This window comes from Convolutriloba macropyga, chromosome 3, assembly GCF_964194025.1.
Source record: "Convolutriloba macropyga chromosome 3, txConMacr16.3, whole genome shotgun sequence".
NCBI classification, from domain to species: domain Eukaryota; kingdom Metazoa; phylum Xenacoelomorpha; order Acoela; family Convolutidae; genus Convolutriloba; species Convolutriloba macropyga.
The window spans coordinates 30,160,590-30,180,770 of NC_134470.1; the positions used below are offsets into that span (position 1 = coordinate 30,160,590).

The following is a 20,181-nucleotide window of genomic DNA, read 5'->3' on the forward strand; positions in this document are numbered from 1 at the left end:
TTCAAACTGATTGAAACCACTTCGTATCAACTCGGCTCATTAGGGAGGCTAATTTATACGTGAATCAATAGAGACTTGTCGTTATCCGTAATATGCTGGACGACAGCAAAACTAACAGCGCCAATTGGGTCAACCCATTAGTGTAATAATCTAGAAAGAAAAAAGAAAACTTAGAGTGAGCGAATATCCAAAAATCAAACTTTTTTAATAAAAATGCGTAGTACCAAAGCCAAGAATCCATTGGTTTAAAAAAAACTATAAAAAAATTGAATATTGGTTTACTGGAAAGAGGATGCAACTTATCGTTACAGAGACCAAGCTACAAAATTGAAAGAAATAATATAAAAGTGACAAAGCTCAAAAACCAACTGATTTTTTTGAAAGAAATATTTTCAAAAGTTCCAACAAAACATAAGCTTCAAACTTTAAACAAAAACAGATCAATTTGCACCTGCTCAGGAATCCAGTTGTGCTTGTTAGTATTGAAGCCAAATCATAGGACAACAAAACAGCAAATACGGATAAATTAGAAACTTCACAAACAATTTATCGGAACCATAGTGTTCAAGCCATTATATCTATAATACATTGAAAAACCAAAAAAACTTGAAACTGACGAAAGCGATTAAATGATTTGATTTAATCGCTTTTGATTTAAACTGGGTCTTCTAGGTAAAGCGTCTTGGTGGAAAAGACAACAAAAGGAACCACAAATACTGACCAGTATCGAAAACACAAATTTCATATGAGTACACATTTCCAAGCTCTATAGATATCTGTCAAAACGTTGAAAACTGCAGAAATAATGTTTAGAGCAACAGAAAATTGATTCGGAAGTCAACAAAAATATTTACTTTGCGCATTTTTTCAATGCCAATTGGAGCTATAATTAATATGATTAGTTGAAAAAGGAATAAATAACTACCTCAAATACAGGAAAACCTGCAGAATTCACAAAACTTTCATGAAATTTCGTAGTAAGAAAGCCAGAATAACATTACTTGAAAATAAAACCAATGTAATGAGTAATTTTTCCTCCATTTGGAATAGAATTTGCCCTGTTTAAATTGAGACTAAACTAGACGTGGACAGAAAGAAGATTAAAAAATGACAAAACTCAAAATTTCATTAACATTCTCTTAAAAGAAATACATTCAAAATCATAAGAGGCATTAGATAATAACTGATGGCATTGCATAGTATCAACTGCAGCTTTTTATGAACCCACTGAAGTTTTACATAATAAAATGTAGTCATAGGGCTGCATAAAGTATTACAAATGAATCCAAAACAAAAAGAAATCATTTAAAATTTACGAATATACATCTTCAAAGACAAAAAAACTATGAGCTTTTCTCTGAAGACAAACTATATTTTCATTCGGCTTTATTTTATTGTGAATAGGATTGATAGTCACTGATTGGACCTTGATTTGAAATAATTCATGTCAGTAATCAACAAAAAGCTGCGAAAAAAATTTGGAAAAGTCTGCGCCCTAGCGCCCTAATATAATCCAAATAATTATTGATTGTAAGAATCCATGATGAGTTGAACCCTAGCCCTGATTTTTCACAGCGTCCAACAAAAACAATTAATTAGTACATATATTTGCAAAAAAGAACAATTGGTAAATGAAGTATTTCAAAAAACCACAAACAAATAAACCACACTTCGTATAATTTTTTGGTTTAATTTTCAAAAACCGGCAGAAATTTAACACCAGAAAACTCCTACAGGAAGCAAATGAACAGGTGTCTTTTTAGGAGATTTCAAAGATTGTGGCAGCAGATGTTACGTCTCCACTTCCTGCAAATTCAACGAATTTGGAAACAAAAGCCTATTTGTAGCCTTTTTTGAGTTAAGAAAACTGACAAATTCGAAAAACTTAGCAAAAAAAAATATCAGCCAAAAAGCTCGATAAAAACAATTTGACGAGTCTTCGGTATCCTTAACCGTAAAACCAATAACATTGTTTTTAAAAATTTTAACGAGTTTTAGCAAAATTAACGAAAATTTGGTCTAAAATTACGGAAAAAGTGACTAAAAACGGCGGAATTACGTCTAATATTCACAGAACTTCAAACCTCGATAACTCCCTACAAAAAGCGAAAATTGATTAAAAAAAATGTTTTTAATTCCATATTTTACGCTGGACGGGCTTTCTAATAATACCACTCACAACTCTCTACGATGATTATATCGATCGGCGACAATTGTCTGAACAAAAAAAACCCATTTGAGTATATAGTTCCTCTCCGCACTTGTGGGTCGGAACAAAAGCAATATATGGTAACTATGAGCACGTGAGATGAGGGCAAAATCAAAAAGATTTTTGAAATTAGTAGTTCTCCTAAGTAGAGTAACCTATTAAAAAACAACGCATATTTGGAATCGTTCAAGAGAACAAATTATCAAAAAAATATTAAAATAACTGAATTTGGAAAAAAATAAACTCATGGCTCGAATTGGAGGGCAATTTTAAAATTCCAAGAAATTTCCGAAAAATGGTATGAAAATAGTTAAACTTAGATTGACTTCCTAGTCAAAGCTAAGAGTCTATAATATTCTATATTTTTTACAGGCAGTACATTTTGGTTGAAAATTTTAGAAAAACTGGTAGTAGAATTTTCAAAACATCATAAAAGTATAAGATTTTAAGGCTTTCTTTTCAAATTCATTAAAAAATCTTCTATAAACGGTACGGAAAATGCATATACTGGTTTTTCAACGTGCTTTGATTTAAGTGTTTAAAACCAAGAAAATTTAACTCAAAACAGCAGTAATGCTTTACCTTGAAGTACTCGTTTTTTTATTGCTAATGTTAACTATTTGGCTTTTTGGCTACAACTTACATCTTGTCAAAAAAGTTGCCTAACTTCTTAGCAAATGATAGGCAATCATTGTTTATTCAAATTGCATATTAGTTAGAAAAAAACAAATCTGAGAAAGAGCTAAACTGTTCGAAAGATTAAAATGCAAAAAGTGTCTAAGAAGTAGTAATACAGGGCTAAACGAAGCCCACATTTATCTGACAAAATGAAAAACAGCGAAGCAGGTACTAAACAAAAAAAGAACACAAAGAATCTGAATTTCGGCCTGTTTTGAATAGAGGAAGACAATCTTGTTTTCATAAACGTATGGCCCTACATAATGTAGAATAGTCAGAAATATTATTGTCCAATTCTCTGATTGGTACTATTGCAAAAAATTTAAGATAAACCATATGCAAAACACTAAAATTAAAAAAATAAATGCTCTGTAAGACAAAAAAGGAGCTTCTTGACAGGCCAATGTTCACTTCGGTGACAAAATTTTGTTGGCAAATCAATCTAAACTAAGCACTTTAGGAAGGCACTTTATGAAGTTTTAAAAAATGAGAGCACCTATGGGAATAAGAAATGAGTGAAAAGTAATTTGATCATCGCGTTATTAAAAATCGGGTTGTTCAGGCAATTATTTATCAGGAAATCAGATTCATTGGAACATATATATTGTGGCAGTGGCACGTCTGTTTGTTGAAACTCTATGTTATAAACAACTTTCTGGGGGGGGGGGGGGGGATGGGGGATAATGGCTAGAAATGATCGCAACACACGTAATGAACACAGCAGCGGTGAGATCTGCTTTTATAATACTGATTAACTGTTTCAGCTGCCTTAGGGCGCTCAGGTATCGTAAAGGGCTATAAATTCGTTTGTCAGACAAGCAATTAATATTTGACTGGAACGATTTACCAATAATTTTTTTGAAAATTAACAGAATTTAGGGAAAAGTTACCAATGATTAATCTTTTAAAGGGGACCCTTGTAGTACTGTGAGTGGATTGTAGTTTTATGTCTTAAAAAAATTGTAGTTTTTTATTGTAATTTTTTATGTCTAAAAATTGTAGTTTTATGTATAAAATATAACCTTCCTTTTTCGTTCTTATGTCCCCCCAAACTTGATTATTAAAATAATCATTTCTGCTCACAACGCCCTGGCTTCCATTGTTTATAATTTGATTGGAAATGAATGATCTCGTTGGAAATTCAGTGTTCCCTTTTAATAAGAAAGTCTTAAGTTTGCGACCACGGATATACCTTCTTTACGCTGTTTTATAAGCATTTTTTGAAGTAATGCGTTCTTAATTGACCGACCAGAGCTCGGGGAAATGTTCAGCTTTAATTCTCACTCATTATGCCTGTTTGGCGTCCTCCCTATAACCAAATTACTAATATATAGCAATTCAAATGTAGGCTCAACTTGTGCCATATTATCTCAAGAAACCGCGTTTTATAATGTATTCAATTCACTATCGCCCATTTGTTATACTACCTCTTCTGATTAATTTTATACAAAAATCTTTAGTTTAAGATAAATTATTGTAGACAAATGTCTGTCCACTAAATAAATGAAGTTGAAATAAAATATACTTAAGGTTTTTGCTTACCGATTTACACACTTGGAGTTCAATGTTCGGGACCAAAGTTTGACACTTATGTGTCCATATCTAACGCGCAATCCGATCGCCTTTTACTATCGAATTCCGGATATGGATAATACTTTCTATCAAATCTTTTTCCAGCCCCTCTGCTCAGGTGGAGGGGATTCAATCCACATTATCATTAAACAAACAAAGTTAACTACCTAAATATATTTAATGCGCAGGGAGAATTTCAGTGCACTAGGGAACTTTTACAGAGTAAGGTAATGGATTTTGCCGCAGAACAATGTACAACTGTGATGTGTTTGTTTTATAGTACCGGTTTGTCCCGAACGTGGCTGAAAACTTGACTCAATGTCGAGGCTGGCTTGTCTAGCATTTGGGCCACTAACTGGTCCAGGTTGAACTGACACAATCAAATAAAACAATACGTGAATTTTTTTAACTACGATCCGAATGCAAAAAACATAGCTAACCTAGTGTTAATCTTACGAATCTAACTGTAGCGCTAGTTATCATTGAAATTTAAGTCGCGATTTATCTGAAGAAAGTGACCAAATTATACTAGGTAAGGAGAAGAGTAGAGGGGAATACATTTACCTTACGCCACAAAATAATAGGTCTCAACCCGTAGAACTGATAAACAGATTGAAACAATAAATCTGGCTGAGACTAATAACAAACATAACTAATACTCTTTATAAATCCTGTTAAGATTATACGCTGCACGTGTGACATTTACAGTTCCATATAATGTCTAGATAACCAGTTGAAGCAAAAAGGCGGAAACTCCAGTCACTAAAAAACAATTTGCAGTTGAGCATCCTAGCTCTCACCTCAGTCTGGACATTGGCAATCTCCATTGGCAGTGAGGACAGACTGATTCTCCTGGCCCTCCCCGGAGTGACCAGTCTGGCAGAGCTGGCTCTGCTCCTGGCAACTGCACCTCCTCCCAGACTTGTCGCATCATCGCCAGGAGCTGCAATACTCATGACTTTGTCACGACTAGCACGGCGAGAGGATCTTCTGCTGGTTGTATCCGGTTCCTATAAGGGAAAACGATCCTCCAATAATTCAATGTGTCTGCTCAAAAATTTTTAACAGCTGAAACAGAAATGTTTGCTGGCGCAACTAGATCAAATATATAAAAACATCCCGACAAAATTTAAGCTCTAGGCAATGCTTTCAATATTTATTCACAGCTGTTCGGACTCCGATTAAAAAATGAACTAAATAACTTCAGGATATAAATTGAATGAATCTCTGCACAACTTAAAATTCGGCAATCATGAAATAACCAATTCTCAGAAGTAAATCATATTTGCTGCCTTTTTCCATCTAGGAGAGTAGCCTACAATTTATCTAAAATCATTAAAAACATTGATGACGAAATATTTATTGTTCTCGTGGTATGCAGTTACACTTCATCAAGAGTTACCGTTTGTAGTTTTGCGCTATTAACTTTGCATATAGCGACAAAGCAGGAAAAACATTAAAAAATATATATGAAATCGAAATCAGCCAACACAAAGAACCCTGTATATCGGATAGATCCCCTTCTGCAATGAAGCAAATGAAATTAGCACATGTTTACGAAGGACCAACACTGCCTTAGGTACGGATCTTCCAATGATACGATAACCACAACAGCGGAGATTCATCTTGAGATGCAGTCAAAAAATCCAAGTCTTTACAAACCTTGAACCAGGACAACCTTCCCTAAGTTGATTTAGAATTGGTTGTACACTGAGCTAAGTGCTTCAAAATAAAACAATTAAAGTAGCTAAAAGTCAATTGAAACTCAGTGCGTAACAATAGATTGATCAATATCACCGCCGCCTATCAAAACTTTTTCAGAGTCCTGTTCTGCATTAGCCATTCAAAATGATAATCCAGTTAAACAGGACAGACATCTGGAGTATTTTGCAACTTAGAAGAGTTGATTCAAACCAAATGAGCGCCAATAGCGTGAGCACGTAAACCATACCTAAATAAACTATCAAAAACAAGTGCCCAAAATTCAGTTTCAATTAAAACCCCAGTAACAGAGCTTCAAAAAGTATTATTACGAAAAAAATAGAAGAACACCCATAACTCAATGCTTCAATGACTCAAGGGAAAAGCTAATATCAAAGAGGGAAGAAAAGGTAAGGAGAAAAGTTAAGATCAAATCAATTTTTACATAAGAAGTGCTTTTATAGAGTGACATCCCATCAAGCAGTTACTTAGAAGCGTGAGCTGTCCACTTTCAATTCAAAAGATTATTTCATTGGATCAACTGGGTCTGCTTGTGAGCATTTCGAGTCTAAATGAACAATTTTTTCAAACTGAACGTTTTGGCTTTTGCGAAGACAATTTGTTTTACAATTATGTAATTTGTTCACATGATGCTGAGGATATCTTATTTTAAGGTTTTATCCAGTCTTGGAAAGAATAAAAATTAGTGGGGATAGAGTAGTTATATTTTAATTCAGTGGTACTCCTACCAAACATGACGCAAAAGTCCCCTTGATTCATTTGGAAATAGAAAAATTTCGACAATTGCACCGAAAAAAATTTTATACGATACACCTTGCGTCGATTTAATTCAGTTCATTCTGCGAAATTATATTCTCAGGATTCAATAGCAACCAAACAGCAAGGAATTGCTCTTACATTGAATAGACTTTTCTATAATTTGTCTGATCAAAATCGAAAACTAGGATAGGATAAATAACGTTCTCAATTCAAATTTGAAATTCTCTTGGTTTCAGCATTAATAAGAAAAAGAACTGGACAAATCGGACGAATATTAAATGGATAGGATTGCTTAAATTATTTTTCCTTTTTTCACCTCGTAAATTTTAGCTTTTTTTTCTTTTTTTTCACCTTGTGAATTTTTGAACAGCAAGCAGATCAGACATTATAACTAAAGATTTCAGACAAAATTGGGCAAAAATTTTAAAAAAATAATTGTTCTAGCTTTATTTGCATTGGTAGGTGACAGCCAAGCGCAAGTGGTTTGGTGTGATATTTAGACAAAATATCAAGAATGGACGGAAAAAATGTTCAAAAACGCATATTTTAATCCCAATAATTAAATTGTTTATATTAGTCATGGGTAATTTCGATCTAATTGTTTCATCTACTGGCCATTCGCAAATTAGGTGTTTAAGAGTTTCAAAATCATGTTCACAAGAGTAGCATAGTGAGTGCGTCGTTATATTCTTCAACCATCTGTTTGGCATGTCCAAAAAACTATTCAAAAATAGTAGGTATAGAACATTTTTTATATCGAAAAGAGTTAAAGTTTGTATATTCCAGATGTTTATGACAAATTTAAGTATTTTATCAGAACACTTTTGATTTTAAGATGTACAAAAGGTCTTCAATCTTTCATCCATTCTTCCATTGATCTTCAATACGCAATTTTAACCTTAAATGTTTGCTCTAAGAGTGTATTTTTGAAACAATTTAGAAGAGAGAAAAAATTTGGTAACCGTCCGTTAGGTTCTGGAATAGTTGTAAGAAGCTGAACAAAAAAGGGATAGGGTGAAATTGCTGAAATGCGGGAAAAGTTGGCAGACTTATGCTACACCCATTTTGCTTTTATTAAAAATTTTATGGCTCATTAAAACATTTGGCTTAAGGATTGTTTTTTTTTCAAAAAAATCAATAAGTCAAAAGGGGTTTAATATATTCACAAAAAAATACTCAAAGGCCATTTGGCTGTTTTTAGCGATTTAGCTGTCATTCTGTTTCTTATCAGCTACCCTATAACATAATCGCCAACAATTTGTTTCTCCCCTCTGAAAACTCACCTCTGAAATACAAACTCCGAAAATAAAAAATGGCAAAGAACAAAATTTCAAAAGAAACTCATGACGAAAAATACGCCAATGAGGGCCCTCAAAATAAAGAAATCTGATGAGATATGCTTCTTATCCACCACTATATAATAAAAATCAAAATTGGCTCTGTGCCTAGGACGAGAAATTAAAAATTGAAAAATATATAATTCTTCATTACCATTGAATAAATGAAGTTTATTTAGTTGTTGGCTCCGTCCGAAGTGATATTTACAGTAAGATTGGAGTTAACGATGAACAAGGCGACCCATAAATATGAGGGGGTATATGTCGTCAAATGATCAATACCAATTGAAATGAAAAGTTTGAATTGCAAAATGCAAATAACTAACAGCTTCATCTTCAGGCGCTTCTAAAAAGTCCTTCTGTTGTTCTTGCATGGCCGACTTTACATGCTCCTTCATTGTGAACACTTTTCCCAACCATATCTCCTCCAGTCTTTTTAGCATCTGCTCTATTGTGACGTCACCCTGTGCTCTAGACACTATCTTGCGGATGTCTTCTGCATACACTGGAACAGAGAGTAATGCAAAATCAAGAGTAACTTGAAACTAATCGAAAAACAGCCCTTATCTAGATAAAGTACCTCAAAAAATAAACTGCTTCGATGCATAACTTGCTTAGGCTTTTAACGCTTATTGATGTATTTGTGTTCAACATATTAAACTCCAACATATCTCCCTTGCATCACCAGAAACCTAATCTTACTATCAAACTGTAAACAAATTTGTCATTGCTTGCCATGAAATAGCAACTTAGTTAACCGCAATTTTTAAAAAATGATATCAGCTGTTGCAGCCTTTTTTAAGAGTTCGACACCAAAAATAGTAAAAAAAAAAAAGAAGTTAACATGCCCACATAAAGTGAAAAGACAAAAAGTTCGAACTATTTGTATTTTCACTTTATGTGGGCATGTTAAATTTTTTCTTCACTTGTGATTTATAAACAGTTCATCAAATGTTTATAAATTAAACCATCAAAAAATAACAGGTGAAGCTCAATGCTACAAGACGAAAACAAAAAACAGCAGGCAGCGATAGCTTTGTAGATCTGCAGCTAGTCTAAAACGACAGTAAAAAAGACAGACCAAAAAAGAAACTTCTTTCTATTAAGGGTTGAGAGGTTAAACTTTTTTGATTAAGAATCTGTATAATTTACTGCTGCTTCTATTAGAACTAAGGAAAAGTCGATTTGAGAGTGCGGAGGTCATTTTTGAAAGTGAGGTAAGTCAGCCTTGACCAAAAACACAATCAAGCAAATGAACAAAAAAAATCTCCACTAAGGGTGAAAAATGACGTCACGCATGCAATTCAGTTGAAATTGCATGAACTAAGGAACAAAAAGTAGATTTGAAGTGATTGTGACGTCTTATGGTCGTAACAAAAATCTTGACGCCGAAATAACAAAACATAGCAGGACAAGTCCTGAAATGCAATCCAAAGAACTGAAATAACTTAGGACTTGGCAATTAATTGCAACACTTTAGAAGCCCAATAAGAACTGTTAGCTTTGATACTATTGAGGCTACGCAACCTCAAGCAGTCCTCAAGAGCAACAAAAACAATAGCGACTATAAATCAACTTTTATTTTTTAGAAGACGAGGTCAAAATTTAAAAAAAAACAAATTCTACGGACACAAGAAAACAATTAACTTCTCTTTTTTCTCATTATCAGTCTGTCATTAAATGTCAACAAAACCTGTCTCTAGTGATATGCAATGATACGACAAAAAAAATTTCGCAAATGACCTCGATATAACTTTTCGCAGGCAAATAGAGTAAAACTCAGAGAACGCAATAGCTACCAACTAATACAGTTACTTCGATTAACTTAATCCCCATTGGCAATCGATGAGACCTGTCATTAATGAGATTGAGGGATCAGACACCAATAAATACAACAAAAACTAGCAAAACCAAAAAAAAATCATTTTTTTAAAAAAAAACGAACGGCGTCTGAGCCACAGAAAGCAATATCTACAAACAGAAAAATCTTTTTGCACTACTTAAAGTTTTCTGATCAACCAGAGAGACCTGACAACAAGGATACTAAGCGATGAGACATAAAGTCAACAAAAATGTAGAAAAACTCAAAAAATCGGTAATATTTCTTGAACAATTAGTATCCAAGTCATAGAAAGCTTAAACTTTGAACAGAAACCATTAAACTGGCCAGATTAACCCCTAGTTGCAATCGATATCACCTGTCCTTAATGAGATTAAGTCATAAGACAACAAAAAACAACAAACTCGTCACACTGAAAAATTCACTTAAAATTTTGTGTGACAAGTTTTAATATAAGTAGTGACAAAGTCATGAAAATTGTTAGCTATTAACTCGAAACAGTAATTAGGTTTTTTTGTTTCATTAGCAACCAATTAGGCTATTCAGTGATCAGACTAAGTGATAAGATAAAACCATTTTCTTTAAACAGGGCAAAATCAAATATTCACTAATAGTAGTGTCAAGTTCATGAGTTTTAGCTGCCCCTTGATGAAAGCAAATAGACGCATTAAAAACACATATGCATCATACTAAAAGCACTCAAGGAGAAGAAACATTGAAAACAGGAGTCCAATTGACGCACGTGAAAAAAATTCCCTCTCAAAAATCGAAAATTTGGTCAAAAAACAATTTCTCACTCCACTTGAAAAAGGTAGTTGGGAAAAAAAATCTTATTTTAAACCTGCTCAATTTTTGACTTCCTTTACTACTTCAGCGTGACTAAAATCACAGCGTGACTCAATAGACTTCTGACCGACTTAAAAAAGCCGAAAAAAGCGTGAACAGATCTGAAAAAAAAGACAGCACACCAATAAAATACAATCCAAGCACTTTGGATTGTAAAAAACCAAAAGAAAGCCAAAAATAGCCTCAGCTATTGCGTTGCGGCTATTCAAAAAATATTTTTGCGTTTTTTGAAATTACATTTTTTTTAATTAAAAATTTCAGTTATATTCTTTTTTAAATCTGGAGTTCCTGTGAGCAGAATTTGCCATGATAAATCAGAGACCCAGAAGATAAAATCTTTTAACTTTTAACTGCATTATGAAGTTCCAAAACCTAAAATCTGTGGGTAAGAGCTTTGGCGGATAAGTTCGTAACTGTCGTCCCTCAGTGCTTTATATAGGACTGTTCCCAGCAGTTATTAGATAATGAGATTTTATAGAGCTCAGATGCTTCTAACGTTTCGAGTGTGAAAAACATGAAAAAGTTGATTCACTCATAATGAAGATCTGCTCTAATGTTACGTAACGAAAACTTGACAAATTCAGAGATACATAATTGCATCTCAGTCATAATCTTATTATATCTGAAATCGAAGTCAACATTTTGTTCTCGAAGTTTTGAAATAGGTTTTTTTCTCGAAGTTTTGAAAAATTAGTTAGAGTATTCTGCTTTCGAAAATTTTTCTTTACGAAACCGCAAATTTTCGACAGACATGCCCCTCCATAAAAAAGAATACCGTATTGAATTAAAGGTTCTACATAATAATTGTAATAAAGCAGCATTTTTTCTTGAAATAAAGAGTTGCAGCTTAAATAAAACTGTTGTTCGAAAAAACCTATGATTAAGAAAATAACCGACGGAAACTCTGCAAACAAACAACTTGGTTGCAATCGAAAGAGTGAACGTTTGCCAACCGTGCAAATTAGTGTTGAGGAGTTTGCCCAATGTCATATATCTGAGTGTGTCCTGGTCTATCTGGATGGCACTCTTGGTCTCCCTGTAGAGCTGTTTCCAGTGTCTCGCTCTCATCGCACTGCTGCTCAGATCCTCCACGAGAGGAAGAACTGCCTTGATCATAGTCACTGATTCTATCAGACTCTCAGTGATGTCCCAGTTCTGGCACTGTTACCACCACCACGACAGTTCGTGATGTTTATTTCAATTGAATTATACTTTCAATTGATATTTCAGAGCTGCGCAATAGGATACGTAAACATGAAAACTCAATTCCCCACCACCAACTTATCAACAATTTCCCACTGTTTTATCTGCATCGTAATTAATTGTTACATTTCAAATCAAAAAGCACGAAACAATATTTTTTCTAATCATTGACATTTCTGTAAGAGTAGAAAGTGTTCAATTGCACATTCTTTTCTTAACCTGAAGCGGAACGTAACAAGTCAAAATGCCTTAATGCAAAAATCACACAGGCGAATGTCATCATGACTCATCATTACTCTATCCTTTATTATGCATATGTATTTGTGTATAATAAACATCATGACTGGTTCAGGATATTGGGCTAGTTGTGTCTCGAGAAGGGTGGCAGACTGGGCGACTTCCTTGGTGTCCATTGAGAACCAGCATGTCTCCATCCAGTGTCTCTTCCACTCACTCACCTTCTCTCCCATGTCCCAAATGGACCACAAGTTATCCAGCTCCTTCTTTACTCTGAAATTGAATGAAAAAATAACTATTCAGCTTTCATCAATATTTGTCAAGCCACAGTGTCAAAATTCTAATTTCGAACAAACTTTTCCTCCAAAAGGACAGAGTATTTCTACTGGGTATATACAAATCCATCGCCAAAAAAAGCACCCAAAGAGCAATTAAACATCATTTGAAGCCAAAAATGAAAATAATACAACATGAATGTGCATATCAAAATTTCAAATGAACTAAACTGACCCCAATACATGACTTGGCACAGCAGGATACGACAATTGCTAGGCATACTTGAGAGGTTAATGTTATGGTTATCACAAAAAGCAATGCAATGACATCAATGCACACGATGGGGATGTTTCAAAATGACCTGGTAATGATTGAGGGGTTCTGGTAACATGAACATGACGTTGAAGTTACCTGGCTGTATAAGACTTCATATCTGGCATTACTCTTCTGCAAAGTAAGTAAAGGCATCAGAACAAGAAGACTCGCGTACCTTTGTGAATCACAAAAAAAGTTCGAACAATCAGTCAGAGAAAAAATGGTTGGTTGAATCCAGGACGAGCAATAGTAAATATGTAAAAACTGTTTTGAAGTCGCCAAAATTATACCAAAACTCAACTCTTTCATCGAATTTCCCTAAAGGATAGGGTTGTTATGGTACTCTCAAAAAGCAGCATTCAGAAATATTTCTTAAACAAAGATATTTCAGCATGAACTGAAAAAAGTTTTTCTGTAAAATTTTTCCTCGGCCTGATGACACCCGTTTCTGAAAAACAACTTCAGTAAAAAAATTTAGAACAGAAATCTGTTTTCTAGGCACAGGCTTAGGTTTTTCAAAAAAATGTGAAAAAAAATCGGTTAATTTTGCAAATAATTGAGATCACTGATTATTTGAAGCCGAACAAGTAAAATATTGAACGTTTTCGTAAACTTTCTAAAGAGGGGGTACGTCGACCCAAAACCTTTTCCATTCGCAAAAGGTAATTTTAAAAGAACGTGCGATTCAAAAATAATCATCACGTCATCGACTGTTGGAATGAGATATTCGGAAGAAATCGAACTGTAAACAATTTGACGAACAGTTTCTAAAACATTGAAAAACGCCCAGGATTTCATAACCAATATTTCTTTCGAAATTGATAATTCACTTGATTTAGCTATCTTGTTGTCAGCTTTAATTCACTAAATTAATTAAAATGGGAACAAGGAAACGAAAAAGTCAGCGCTAACGAAACTTATGCTCAAATTTGAGAGTCACTGGAAGCAACAGGAACAATCAACAGAATTTATAAACTTAAGAAATCAGATGTTTGTGGTTTTCTTCCCAAGAATTAAGTATTCTGTTGTTTTTGTTTTTAAGTATGTCAAATTCGGTCAAATCTTAAAAAGCACAATTAGATCAATTTTCGAATGAACTAGGATTGGGCAATAGGTTGAGCTTAACTGGTTAAAAATATGAGCAAAAAACTTCCTTTGAAAAAGATGCTGATCGATTTAAAAGTTAAAACAATGTGAGAATGTTCCTATGCATTTCAGTTGAACTAGGAAGTAGATAACATTGTATGACGATGCTAAATTTTGATTGGTTGAAAAAGACTTTTATAAATTCATACAGCACGCATTTTATTATCTTGAAATTCAGACAGACGATTGTGCTCAGTACAGTTCAGTTGCTTTCCATATTACTTGAATTGAAAAACTTGTAGCAGAAAAAGAGCGTTTTTACCGAACCCGCGCTTCGAATAGCACTTAGCAAAAACTTGCAATTAAAAGCCTTTATTAGAAAGGATATTGCAACGATAACTCTGTCTTCATACAATATAGTACTTGGCACTAGCACCTACATAGCTGCTTCTAAAAAGATAGAAAAGGTAGAAGCAAACTAAGAAGAGAGTTATCATATGGCGACAGAGATGTTGAACGCTAACTTCTGTTAAAAAGAAAGAAAAATTTGCAACTGATGGAATTAGCCATTAACGGAAAAACTTACAATCTTCGAATCATTAGAAAAACAAACACCGGAATTAGCCTTTATTTTATCGCACAAGAAGACAATCAAACCGATATCAAACGGATCCGTATTACAAAAGACTCAGAACTTTACAATTTCTTTCAAAACTACCGAATTCGAGAAATTAACCAAACCACAAGCACAAACCAACTTTACCCATTCAAAATTATTTGAGCATCAACCTCTTTGTTTTGCTAGCAAAGAGAAAATACAACGCAAGCCACAACAGTACTTCTATGACACTATTGGAAGGCTATCATCCAAGAAACCCGTTCGTATTCTTCAACGACAAAACAATCGACAGAAAAGTAAGTCAAAAACTTGCAGCGAAGAAAAAAGACCAACCAAATAGCCTAAACTGCAAACTCTGTGACACAGCTAAATTGGAGAAGCGCACAAATTGCTCTTTCCACAAAAACACTTCAACAACGAACTGACTAAAGGAAAATGGCAGATCCAAGTCCGCCTCACGTACATCTGAACAGGTTCTCAGGACTACCAAACGAAAACTGGCCTGAATTTGAAGGACTACTGAGAGCAAGCATTGCTGTATCTAGAATTTCTGAAGCAAACCACCAACGTGCAAGATATCTTCACCTACACTTAGCCGGTAATGCACTCAACTATTACCTTCGACTCGCCGAAAACACAAGAAACGATCTAGACGATTCGCTTGAACAACTACGCAACCGATATGCAGGAGCAGACCAAAGAAGAAACTTTGAGCTCGATCTGCAATCGAGAAAGTTTGATCCAGTGAAAGAACAACCCGATGACTTCCTCACAGATCTGCAACGCCTCGCCAACCTCGCAATTGTGGACGATGCTGCAGCTCACATAGACCGCACTGACGAAAGAACAAGACGAATAAGAGAACAATTCATTCAAGGCATGCCCTTCAAGTACAAGAAAGTGTTGCTGAAAGAGAATGACAACATCACTGTAAACGAACTATGCGCTATCATCAAACGACGAGTCAAAATTGATCAGATAAACCCCGAACCACAATACACCACGGCATTCAATACACTAAACGCATCAGGAAACCCTGCTGTGGCCCAAGCCATAGAAAGCATAATGGCGGCAGGCATAGCATCAATGCAAGTAGCACAGCCACCGCATCAGCGCGTGGAGAGTACTCGGTACCCTAGCTACAGAAGAGGAAATAACTACAGAGGCTACAACCACAACAGACAAACATACCAGTATAATGGAAACCAAAATAGCCGAGGATACAGTAACAACTACAACAGCAGAGGACGTAACCGTGGAAGCTTTCAGAGAGGTCGAGGAAATTATCCGAGAGGAAGGTCAAACTTCCAACGAAACGACCGAAGTAATGGACGTACCGAAAGATATCCTACACCAATGAGAACATTTTGCAGAACATGTGCTAGCAATGAGCACACTGCCCGAGATTGTCCAGAACGTCAACCAGCATACCGCGATGGAAACATGCCATTCAATCAGCAATCAAAAAACTAAATAACCTGCATGTTTTTCTACAACATATACCAGATAGCATGACAAACTATACCGAAAATGTATTCATAATACCTCTGCAGTTCGAAACATTAATAATGAAAGCAGTAGCAGACACTGGAGCATTCAGCAGCGCCATGTCAAAGAAACATTTTGATAAAATAAGCAGAAACCTCTACCAAAAACCAGAAAAAACAAATCCTCCTGAAATAAACGTTTCTACAGCTTTCCTACACCAATCACCCATTTTATTTACAGTCCAACTGACATTCAAAATTGGCCATTTACAATTTGAGGAACAGTTCATGGTGTTTGAAACACTTTCCGCTATCCTTCTTGACTTCCCCTTCTTTGATAAAAATGAGATTATCATTGATGCCCACAACAGACTACTCCAAACACCAGAATTTACTTTTCAGCTAAATCTAATGCACATAAAAGGCAACAACAAACAAAAACGTCTCAACAGCCGAAAAAAAATCATGCTCAAAACCAAAACAACCTATACGCTATCACCTGGGGAACAAAAATTTCTGGAACTAATCCCATCGGAGGAAACTGATGCACAAGAACAAATTGGACTCGTAGAGCCTACTGTCAAATTTGAAAAACTGGGCCTTGGTCTAACAAGCACGCTTGACAAACTTACAAAAAACAAAACTACCACCCTACTTGCAATCAATACAACAGAAGTTCCACTGCACATTAGACAAGACTCTCCAGTAGCAACATTCGAAATCATCACACCAGAGCAAGCACGCTACCTGATACCACTTGAGCCAAAACTTCTCCCATCAAGCGACTCAAAGAAAACAATAAAGCAAATAGAAAAATCTATAGAGAGAACAGCAAAAGGCGAAATAAATCATATAACAATAAAACACGAAAACGGATTCTGGTTTCCGACCCCAGAAACCAATACCGACACATCGAAGATGAGTGAAGTTGAAAAACGCATATATGACGAACTTGTTAAATTTAAAAATCTTGAAGCAATTCAACCACTCTCGAAAAACGAAGACAGGAAAACTTTTCTTAACGCATTCAAATGGAGCGACAGCGTACTCTCTGACAAAGATAAAGAAAGAACAGAACAGCTTCTAGTCGAATTCAATGACATATTCACAAGGCACCGCCTTGACATTGGCTACACTCACAAATTCTCAGTCAAATTGACACCAGACACAAACAGACCTAAATACTCAAAAACTCAAAGAATTTCAATCCATCTCAAAGACGATTTGCTTGTTGAACTAGCCCTTCTCCAGTACTACGGAGTCATAACAACGCTCCCCTTCAGCCGCTACTCATCTCCAATATTTGCAAAACGGAAGCCAAACGGGAAGCTCAGAATATTAGTAGATCTAAGAAAAATAAACCATCTCATTAGAAACGACTACAACAATAACAATTTCCCGAAAGCTACACTAGCAGATGCGGGCACCCACTTAGCCGGCAAGAAACTCTTTTGCAAGATGGATGGCAGCCACGGCTACTTCTCTGTACCAATGGCAGATGAACAATCAGTACAGTTACTGGCCTTCAACTTCGCATCGAGAACATATGCTTTTCAAAGACTCGCCCAAAGACTAAGCAGAAGTGTCAGCGCCTTTAGCTCATTCATGCGTCAAAACCTGGACCCCGTGATAACCGCGGATAAATGCTTTCAGTACGTCGACGACATTGGCATCGGAGCACATGACACAAACGACATGTTGGAAAAACTTCGAGCAGTCTTTACATGCATCCGAGAATCAGGAATGAAACTCGCAACAGACAAATGCGCATTTGGACTCAGAGAAATACAATTCCTTGGTAATACGATAACCTCTGAGGGTCTCACACCAATTACACAGAAGATTACAACCTTTCTGAAAACATTCAGAATGCCGCGAAACCCAAAGCAAGTCAAGCGAATGATCGGATTTTTTCAATTTTACAAAGCCTTTATCCCTGAACTTGCTGAAAAACTTTTACCGTTCTATCGTCTACTTAAGAAAGACACCAATTTCGTGATAGAAGAAGAACACCAAGTTATGCTGGAAAAGCTCACAAATGATCTAAGAACAGCCAGTGACCTTTCACTCAGATTACCCAAAGTTGACCAGCAATATGTAATAATGGCTGATGCATCCTTTTACGCAGCCGGATACGTACTGATGATAGAAGACTACACAACAAATGATGATAATCAGGAACTGAAAATTTATGCACCCGTCAGTTTTGGATCTAGAATTTTCCACCCAAACCAACTCAAACTTTCGATATATGCGAAAGAATTCCTCGCAGTTCACTTTGCCCTAGATACCTTTGCAAATATTATATGGGGATGTAAAAAACCAATTCTCATTTTGACAGACAACAGATCAGTAACCAGGTTCTTTCAAACAAAAATCATACCGCCAACACTTTGGAATGCTCTCGATCATGTACTCAGCTTCGACATCATACTGGGACACATACCCGGAAAAGCCAATTTAGCAGCGGACTATCTGTCGAGAATACACATAAACCCGAAAGAGAAGCTCGAGCTACGCATCAACTCACGCATACCGATGCACGAAATCGAAATCAACACAGCAGCAGATACACCTGACAATTCAATCAGTTATCTGAGCAGCTCAGAAAATGACGATACCCCCAAAATTATGAAAACATACTTACTTGAGAGAAAACAAACCAGCGGAGAAGATCCTATGAATGTTCGAGCTGACGTTCAACTGCAAATTCTTGCACCTGAAACGCAACAAATAAACGCCATGCATGAACAAAACCCATTGGATGAATTCATCACTCATGGGCACGGACCTTTAGACCTCCGTGCCGAACAACAACAAGACAAAGATATCAAACGGGTACTGCTCTGGTTTGAGAGAGGTTCACCGACTACAGGACAATATCTATCCAGTGACCTAAAAAAGTATCTCAAGCAGTTCCCAAGACTATCGATAACAGAAGGCGTCCTTCATCGCAAGTTCTATAACCACACTGGAAACCAATTTATTAAACAATATTGCGTCCCGTCGCACTTACAGAAGAAAGTACTCTACAGAATTCATAACAGTGTCTGGAGTGGGCACAAAGGAGTCTCACTGACAATAGCAGAATTTAGAAAACGATTTTACTTCCCGAACTTCACTGAACGCCTAACAGAATATATCAGAAACTGTCTCACATGCTTGCAAACAAAACCAGCACCAACATCTGCATTGAAACCTCCACTACAACCACTTTCGTCTCTACAAAACTTCCCAGCAGACCTTTTACTAATAGATCTGGTGGGAAAGATGCACCCTTCTCCCTACACGTACATTCTCTCAGGTATTGACGTGTTCTCGAAGTACCTTTTCGCCACACCTCTTATGAAAGGCGACGCAGACACCGTAGCACGAGCCCTTGTCTCAATTTTTCTGAGACACTCCTACATTCCCTCAAGAATCATATGTGACCTTGGAACTGCGTTTACATCCGAATTAATGAGCGAACTAGCAAACCTATTGGAGGTAGAGCTCAAACATTGCACACTGAAACATGCGCAAACCATTGGCTTACTTGAAAGAAACCACGCACCGCTCAAACAAATCTTGCGAATTAACGAAAACCAAACTTCCTCGGACTGGCATAGATACGTTGACATTGCAGTATTCATACACAACACAACATTTGCACCAGCTCTTGGGTGCACGCCATCTGACGTCTTTCACGGCAGAACACCGATAAATCCTTTGGACCTCAGATTTCAGAATACAAAATTATGGGAGTCTCACCCAAAATACGACTGCATTAAAGAGCTACAAGACAAAACTACGGAGCTTTTCTCCAGCGTAAAAGACAACCTTATCTCGTCTTATCTGAAATATAAAAAGTACTATGACAGAAAAGCCAACGCCACACCACTAAAACCCAAATCATACTGCCTGATCCTTGACCCAAAAAGCACAACACAAGTAGCAGTGATGAATAAACAGCAAAGCAGGTGGATACCATTATACAGAGTAGAAAAATTGCTCAC

The 20,181-nt window shown here is 35.9% G+C and overlaps 2 protein-coding genes and 1 non-coding gene across 7 annotated transcripts in view; 2 read left to right on the forward strand and 1 right to left on the reverse strand.

Moving 5' to 3' along the window:
* Positions 1-20,181, reverse strand: part of LOC142336146 (dynein beta chain, ciliary-like) — a 226,683-nt gene that overhangs the window by 149,381 nt on the left and 57,121 nt on the right. For 3 of the 5 annotated variants that reach the window (XM_075384734.1, XM_075384732.1, XM_075384737.1), the window contains exons 20-25: positions 13,091-13,126; positions 12,511-12,676; positions 11,917-12,124; positions 8,604-8,782; positions 5,260-5,469; positions 4,743-4,829 (exon numbers count right to left, since the gene is read on the reverse strand). In XM_075384734.1, the coding sequence (XP_075240849.1) occupies positions 4,743-4,829; positions 5,260-5,469; positions 8,604-8,782; positions 11,917-12,124; positions 12,511-12,676; positions 13,091-13,126 (886 nt within the window). The remainder of the gene's footprint in view (positions 1-4,742; positions 4,830-5,259; positions 5,470-8,603; positions 8,783-11,916; positions 12,125-12,510; positions 12,677-13,090; positions 13,127-20,181) is intronic. The other 2 variants (XM_075384733.1, XM_075384736.1) reach the window with 2 other exon arrangements.
* LOC142336147 (multiple coagulation factor deficiency protein 2 homolog) overlaps positions 1-20,181 on the forward strand; it is a 548,941-nt gene that overhangs the window by 143,449 nt on the left and 385,311 nt on the right. The gene's annotated exons all lie outside the window — the stretch shown is intronic.
* Positions 4,476-4,584, forward strand: LOC142337345 (U5 spliceosomal RNA). Its single transcript, XR_012758944.1, has one exon. It is a non-coding gene; the product is annotated as a U5 spliceosomal RNA (small nuclear RNA).